The sequence below is a fragment of the Cyprinodon variegatus genome, unplaced genomic scaffold (assembly GCF_000732505.1).
Source record: "Cyprinodon variegatus isolate N-32 unplaced genomic scaffold, C_variegatus-1.0 Scaffold858, whole genome shotgun sequence".
Taxonomy (NCBI): Eukaryota; Metazoa; Chordata; class Actinopteri; order Cyprinodontiformes; family Cyprinodontidae; genus Cyprinodon; species Cyprinodon variegatus.
This window is the reverse complement of record NW_015151311.1, coordinates 35,440-43,603: the sequence shown is the minus strand read 5'-3', so window position 1 is coordinate 43,603 and position 8,164 is coordinate 35,440. Positions and strand designations below refer to the sequence as shown.

The following is an 8,164-nucleotide window of genomic DNA, read 5'->3' as shown; positions in this document are numbered from 1 at the left end:
ACAGCGCACCCTGCTGGAGACAGGTGGCAGATCTCCAGATCCCAACAATGGCACTTTTATTTATTTTTAGTTTATAAACTTTTAGCTCATTAACTAGGCTGATTAACTGTTTTGCTTTACTTTTCAATTCGTTTTTTCTATTAGGTTTTTTTAAAACCTTTTTTCCTTAATTTGGTAATTTAATTTGACTTAATTTACAGTAGGTAATATATAATTGAAGGGCTCAACTAATTCGTCAAATGCCAAAATAAGATGTGCAGTGACTGGATATAGATCTAGTGCTTCTAGATCTCACTGAGCAATCAAGTGATTAAAAACACTAACTTGCCCTATAAAGGGTTAAATGCTACTGTTCTAGTGTCCTATCTGAACTATATCACTAACACCTCACCTCCATGTTAGTCTTATCCTCCTCCTTAAAAATCTGATCTGCCCATTTACTGTAGCAAACAATTCGTCTTAAAATTTTTCAGCGTTTTTTTTTAACGCAATGATTTCTCGACATATTTAAATCATTCCAATTATTCCAAGTAGCTTTGAACAACTTAAGTTTTTTAAAAATAAAAAAACTAAAACCAAAGGAGTTTAAATCTAACTGTAGATTTACACAGTGTAAAGCATGTTGAGCAGAAACCGAAAACCAGTTCCTTTTGCCTGCCAGGTGTATTGCATCCGCCAGGTAAATTTCAAGACATGCAAAAACAGACAAAACTAGTGACATTTTTATCTGTTAAATAATACTTTCATTGTTAGTGAAAATTTTATTTTCCAGGATGTACCCCGTCTGACTGCCCGAGATAGGCATCGTGAAGTTTTTATATATATGTATATATATATATATATGTGTATATATATATGCATCATGCATTTTATCCCTGGAAGCTGATTCCACTTGGCTATGTACAGTAGTGTTGATACTTTTGATAATTACATTCAATTTATAAAATGTATTATTTAAAAAATAATGCGCAGGACAAGAAACTATAATTATTATAATTTTGACAAAGATTTGCTCTCCTTGATTTAACCTTTCCAAATGAATGGAAAGGTTTAATCAGCGATATCTCAACTGCACACTCAAAAAATAATGCAACCGCTTTTGGCATTTACTTAATCATATTTAGTTACTTTAACAAAGTTGTTTTACTTTAACAAAGTTGTTTTATGGTAGTAGGGTAGGACATAAAACAATTTTGTAAAAGTAACTAAATATGATTAAGTAAATGCCAAAGGTGGTTGGATTATTTTTTTCAGTGAGTTTTGAAATAATTTTTTTCTGGCTGTGTTTACATCCATTTTTATTAGTTAATAGCTTTAACAAGTTAATGAAGGAATCAAAATTATAACATAGGCATAAACATATTTATTTAAATGAAGAAGTCGAAAAAGATAGAAAATAAAATTACTTTTGACATTCTTGGCTAGTAGGTTTATGTGTGTGGGATTAGTGGAAATGCAAATATGGCCACTAAATGGTGTCATTTAAAACTAAAGGAGTTTAAATCTAACTGTAGATTTACACAGTGGAGAGCAGCTCAGTGTTTTAAAAGATGATATGAATTAGCCTTTTGGTAATGTAGAAAACAGATGGAGGGATGTGTAATCATGTTATAAAGCTGTATATGCTCAAAAACAAGACGCCTCACATGGAGTTTAATTTGTGATGAGTAAAAATGGCAGTTGTTTTTTAATGAGTCATGAGTTTCAAAGAGACCTGCCAAACATAACTGTTCAAGAATTGTGACAATAAATCTAATTTCAGTTTACTGGATTTCATATGATTGATAAATAAATAAATAATGCTGTGCTGGATGGCTCCTGGATAGCACAAGGGAAGGGAGTTCATTTTAAACTTTTTAAATTATAAAAATAACCAAAAAGTATGCGTCCACGTGTTGTTTCATTTAAAATATATTTGTTAAAGTTTAATAAACCTCTTACATAATGTTCAGATTTCTGCCACCTTTAGCTCAAATTTTATGAACAATTTACGTGTCATTTTGATGTACCTTCAATAAAATAAAAGCTAAGAATCAAAACTTGAGAAACTGGCACTGATGTTCAGCTTTAAGATATTTGTGACCTACATCATTTATATATTTTTACCCTCACATTGTTCTTAAACTGAAGAATTAAAATAATGTGGTTTATTCCAATAAGTACAACAATTTAAAAATGATTATTTTACTCTATGTTAGCATGCTATGTTAGCATGGTTGTCGTTGCCCTAAGCAAAATCTGTAAAACGGTTCTTTCTATTTTGTATTTCTCAAATTAAGCAAATGAGATCCAGGATATCGGGTATTGATCTTTGGAAGTGCTTCTGGGCATATTTTCAGGGCTTGAAAGGAGCCATGCCCTATGTTTGTGCTAAGCTAATTGCCTCCTGGCTCCAACATGACATATGAGATTGGAGTCAATATAACGGAATTGATCCTGTTATCTCTTGCTCAGCAAGGCAGGCAAATAAATCCTTAAATTTTGATTTTAAACAGCCGTGACACTAAGCTGTTTCCTCCCGTCTGTTTCCCAACAGATGCAGCTACTTGACAAGTTCCCAATCGAGGGAGGGCAAAAAGATCCGAAGAAGAGGATCATCCCATTTCTCCCAGGTAATAGCCTGCTTCTGCAGCTCCAGCGATCTGAACTGTCTCCCATATTAAAAATGCATGACTGGCACTCCTGGGACGTCACACTGAGCTGCTTATAATGATTGCTGCTGATGAGACAGTATCTCTGACTCTCCCTCCCTCTCAGCTGTGTTTTGCATGCACATATGTCCATCACATGTTCATTTTAGATGTTTTTACACGTGCGCAAATCTATGACTCAGATTGTTTCTGTGCAAGAATTTTGATAGTGTGTATCTGTGTGCTGGTATTGATTTGAGCCTTGTCACATAGACAACTGCTTATCTAGCTGACATTCAGGCTTGTGAGTCCCCCACGGTGCAGAAGCAGCAGTGATTTATGCCACTTTATATGGAAGATCCTGCTGCAGATCTCTGCAGATTCATTTACGCCTAGAGAATAACAGGCTTGTTTCTATTTACAGCCGTTTATTTTTGTAAATGCATAAGCATTTAAGCCCTGTGGCCACCGCAAAGTCTCAGCGTCAACGCCAGTCGCTCCCTATCTCCCATCTAACCTCCAGCTATCTTCCTCCTCCTACAAACAAACACAAGCTCTGTGTTTTCTGTAAAGCCACCGTCCTAAGATGCACACAGCACCAGTCGTCTGTGAACTTGTAATTCAGGTCAAACTCCTCTGCCCTTGCTGTGCGACACCTAATGGGCTCCCTAATTGGAAACGATTGAAAGAGCCCATTAGGTTACAGCCCTGAAATATCTCACTTTAACAACCTTTCTATAGGAAGAATAATCTCTGTCGCAGCAGTGCTGGCATTCAGAATTTTCTTGGTGTCAATTCAAAGATGAAAAAGAGAAAATCTAGGATAGAAAATGAACAATCCACATAATTCGTTTTAGAAGTTATTGTATTAAAATATTTCAATTTGAACATGAATCATGGTGCATATTAACACAGCCTCATTCCATCTTTGGGTCTACGGATTCAATTCACTTCAATTTATTTATAAACCAATTAACAACGCATGTCATATCAAGGCAATTTATAGAGAAAAATCAACCAGATCAGACAGTCAGATTGGTTAAAAGTTTCTATCTAAGGAAGAGCATCTGATTACATCCAGTCATTGACTTTGCAGGTGAGCATGCATCAACAGTAGATATTCTGTTGCATTGTGTCGTTGATTCAGCAGCAATCCCTCACAGTGAGCATGCATGCCGCCACAGTGGAGAGAAAAAACTCCCTTTTAACTGAAAGAATCCTCCAGCAGAATCAGGCTCAGTGTGAGCTGCCTTCTGCTGAGGCCAACTAGGGTTCAAGGAGACAGAAACAGACATAAAAAAAGGAACATAAAAGCACAGATATATGAATACTTTCTATGTTACAATAGGTAGCAGTAAACTAGCTACATAAGTGTCTCTGTCTTGGAAAGAAACATTTTACCAGACAAGATCTGAGTCAGTATTAATGTTAAAGAGGATAAAAGAGCACATCGAGCTAGTCACAGTAAAAGCTAAGCCCACTATGTCTATTTGAGAAACAGGACTAAACCCTGAAAAATAGGCTCAACTCTATCATCTATAATTGAAAGTATTAAATGGCCACAGCCCAGCTGATATTTTTCTCCTGGGTGCTGCCAGGTCAGGTGAAGCTATTATGAAGAATAAAGGAAGAGAGAACTTGGATGTCATACATTTATGTTCAGATAACAAGGATAAATACCACATCTGGGTTCATATGATGATTTCCTTTATAAATATAAGAAGCAGCTTGGCCCTAGTTCACCATGCAATGGTTTGAATTTAACAAACGCCATTATTAGCTGAGTTCTTTCTAACTTGCAGGGTTGAAAATTCCTGTCTAAAAACATGCAGTAGGTTAAAAGTCTCACAAACAAAAACTTACTCAACTATCTAAAGAAATCCAAGAACTGATAGAAATCAAAGTCATCGATACTGTATCTATTAGGCTGGGAAAAGAAGTAAAAAAAAAAGTAGGCTACCAAAAACCATTTCCATGGCTTTGTGTTACTATACAATTGTTAACTCTTGCACTACCAAAACTATCTACAATTAGAGTCCATCTCATCTGGAAGATCTCAAAAGAAGTCAGATCACCAACTAGTGCCCTGCAGGTCTCACTGCCTCATCTAGATTCAACAATAAGAAAAGAGAAACTGGGAAAAAAGGCCTCTATGAGGGAGTTCCCAAGGCCAAAACCTTTACCGACCCAAAACAACACAAATGCTCTCTTCAAAAACAAGACATGATGATTTCCAAGTCTTCATGGAAAATATCTGTGTGCTGATGAGACACCTGGTGTAAAACTATCATCAGCATCATGGGTTGGTGTTTATCTCCAACCGTCTAAATATGATAATTTTTAAGTTCCTTTACAGTTTTTTTTTTTTAGAAAGAAATGCATCATGCTACTGTTAAACATGGTGGTGGTGGTGTGATGGTCTGGGGCGTGTTTGACACTTCAGAACATTGTGGACTAAACACACATAATGGGGAAAGGTAAATTCTGCCCTTTTTTCCAGAATCCATCCATTGTGGATGTCCTGCCATCTGTTTGGGACCTTAACTCATTAGACACGCTTTGCTTTTTCATATTAACAGGAAGCAAAGCCAAAATGAAAGCTTTAAGGTGGCCTGGTCCAAGTTTAGAGCACAATCTGTCTGTGTGCTAAAGGGTGTGAAGCTTGGAGTTTATGAACGTAACTAACATCCTGTACAGACTGGGGTTTTGGAGATTTCTCTATTTGCCTCATTTGGTTTGTGCTGCTAAAAAGCCTGGAGCTGCTGTTTTATTTCATTGTGCTGAAGAAATGCAGCTATTTTTATCCAAAGTTTAAAAAAACCAACCAAACCTCAGCTGCAAGTTTCGTTTACATAGAGAACATCACTGCAATCTGGGCTGTTTTAATTGTGACCAGACAGATATAGAAGTGATTTTAAAAAAATTACCATTAATGTGAAAAACCTGCTTCTTGTCCCTACAAACCAAAGCACACAGGAATGCCATGATAAAGCCAGTAATCACCGTTCTGTTCAAATAAAACTTCACTACAAATGATTCATAGAAGAGCTTTTTGTATCTTATTTGTTTATTTGCAAATTACTGACATCTGCTGGCATCTCTGAAAATTACACCTAGCTGTGCTGGAAAATGAGCCTAAATTCAGTGTCAGTTCATGTTTCAGTTGTTTTCTTTCATTTGTCTCCTTGTTGTTCTTTCCTCTGTTTTATCCCTAAACACCATCCAACTTTTCCCTGAGTTATCAATTCAATTCAATCCAATTCAGTTTATTTATATAGCGCCAATTCACAACACATGTCATCTCAAGGCAATTTACAGTTCACCAGATCATCCAGTCAAATTGATTCAAAGTTTTCTATCTAAGGAAAACCAGTTCATTGCATCGACTCGTTGATTTTTCAGCAATCCCTCACACTATGCATGCTTGTAGCGACAGTGGAGAGGAAAAACTCCCTTTTAACAGGAAGAAACCTCCAGCAGAACCAGGCTCAGTGTGAGCGGCCATCTGCTGAGGCCAACTGGGGATCAAGGAGACAGAAGCAGAGATACAAAAAGCAGCTGTAAAAGGCGGCTCCGTCCAGGAAACACACAGCCAGGCAGACGGACTCCGAGCCAACTCCCATGTCAGAGGATGAAGAGAGCACATCCAGCCAATCACGGTCAGAGAAACAGGACTACACTGAAAAACAGGCTGATCTCCAACATCTATAAAAAAAGGTGTTGATGGCAGCAGCACAGCTGATGTTTCTCTCCAGGATGGAGTCACAGCCAAACAGAAACAGACCAGATGAAGCTACTATGAGAAAAAGCAGAGAGAGCAGAACATTGGAGATTGAACTAAAAGATTCTGCATAGGAGAATAGAGATAGAATGATAAAATAGAGGTCCCTTTGTCCTCCAGCAGTTTAAGCCTATAGCAGCGTAACTATAGAGATAGCTCAGGATAACCTGAGCCACTCTAACTATAAGCTTTATCAAAAAGGAAAGTTTGAAGCCTAGCCTTAAAAGTAGACAGGGTGTCTGCCTCACGGACTAAAACTGGTAGTTGGTTCCACAGGAGAGGAGCCTGATAACTAAAAGATCTGCCTCCCATTCTACTTTTAAATTCTAGGAACCTATCCTTCACCTTTCCCCGTGTTTTGACTCTTTGTTTTTGTCGTTTTTCCTTTCACCTCTTCAGGCAAAATCCTGTTCCGGAGGAGTCATGTGCGAGACGTGGCCATGAAGCGGCTGCGTTTCATCGATGACTACTGCAGGGTAAAGAGGCCTCGTCGTAAACATCCCTGTTGTTGTTCTGAAACATTCCTGATCCTTTCAGGAGTCCAGGCATTCCATTACCAGTGGCATGAAAAAGGCATTAATAACTGATCTGGACTGGAAATGAGGCATGCTTTAACAATTAGTAGCATGTAGAAATCGTAAAGTTGAATTTTTTTTTCGTATGCAGTGTGCATCAATCAATTTTTAGTTACAGCAGCCATACCAGAGAAAGTTCTTTCAAAGAACAATATCTTTGTTTGGTGGAAAATCCAGACTGAATGCAGGGACTGGAAAGCTGGTGGGAGCTGAATGGAGGATGGATGGAGCTAAATACAGTAGGGTGGTGGAAGAAAACCTGTCGGAGGCTGCAGGAGACCCTCCAGTAGGATGACAGCCCTAAACAGAAAGTCAGATCTACAATGGAGGGCCTTAAAAAAATGAGTTTATCCAGTCTGACTGAGCTTAAAAATAAGCAAAATGTTTTTAGAAAGCTGGTAGAAACACTGGAAAAACGATCTAGAAATGAGTATAAGAGGTCTTAAATTAAGTGTATTTACCCTTAATTGTATTAGGTAAATGAGATAGTTTGCCAATGGCATGAGTCTTTGTACTCTTAAACTAAGAGTAACTAATTAGATAATATGCACTTCATGAAGACAATGCAGTTGTTTTTTTTTTCCTATTTTAAGTGTAAATTTTCTTGTTCCATTGGCAAAATGTCTCCTTTACTTCCTAAATCCAAGAACAAATGCACTTATTTTAAGAAAAAATGACTTATTTAGATTTCCACTTTTTCCAGTGCACAAAATGCGGAATGCTGCAGAAAGATTTAAATGAGTTTATGAATAATCCATACCATGATTCATATTGATGTAGTTGTATGTACAAAAGGTTTAAAGGTATTAAATAGTTTAGCAAGGCAGAGTAAAACCCAGACTGGATCTGGTGGTTCTGCTGAAGCAGCAGGGCTGACTGAACGGGTTGATTAGCAGAGATTTTTCAAACTGATTTGAACTCCTCCGCTAAAACCCATCCCCGTGGGCAGCAGTGGGCTGCCATTGTGCGGCACCCGGGGAGCAGTGGGGTGGGGTTAAGGGTCTTGCTCAGGGACCTAGCAGGTTGTGGGGATTCAAACTGGTACTTGCAACCTTGTCAGAGCACAAGCACACTGCTCTAACCCACTAGGCCAACACCCCCATTTTCCTTTTTTTTTTTTCTTTTTTGTAAAAGGAAATTTGAAAAGACTGCAATCCTGAAATAAAACTGAAAAATTG

General features: G+C 37.7%; 1 protein-coding gene across 1 annotated transcript in view; it reads left to right on the top strand.

Annotated features, from left to right (window-relative positions):
- Window positions 1-8,164, top strand: part of LOC107099311 (SH3 and PX domain-containing protein 2A-like) — a gene marked incomplete at its 3' end in the record, with an annotated part of 98,110 nt that overhangs the window by 62,416 nt on the left and 27,530 nt on the right. Inside the window, exons 3-4 of the mRNA XM_015397368.1 lie at window positions 2,537-2,612; window positions 6,811-6,887. Of these exons, the coding sequence (XP_015252854.1) occupies window positions 2,537-2,612; window positions 6,811-6,887 (153 nt within the window). The remainder of the gene's footprint in view (window positions 1-2,536; window positions 2,613-6,810; window positions 6,888-8,164) is intronic.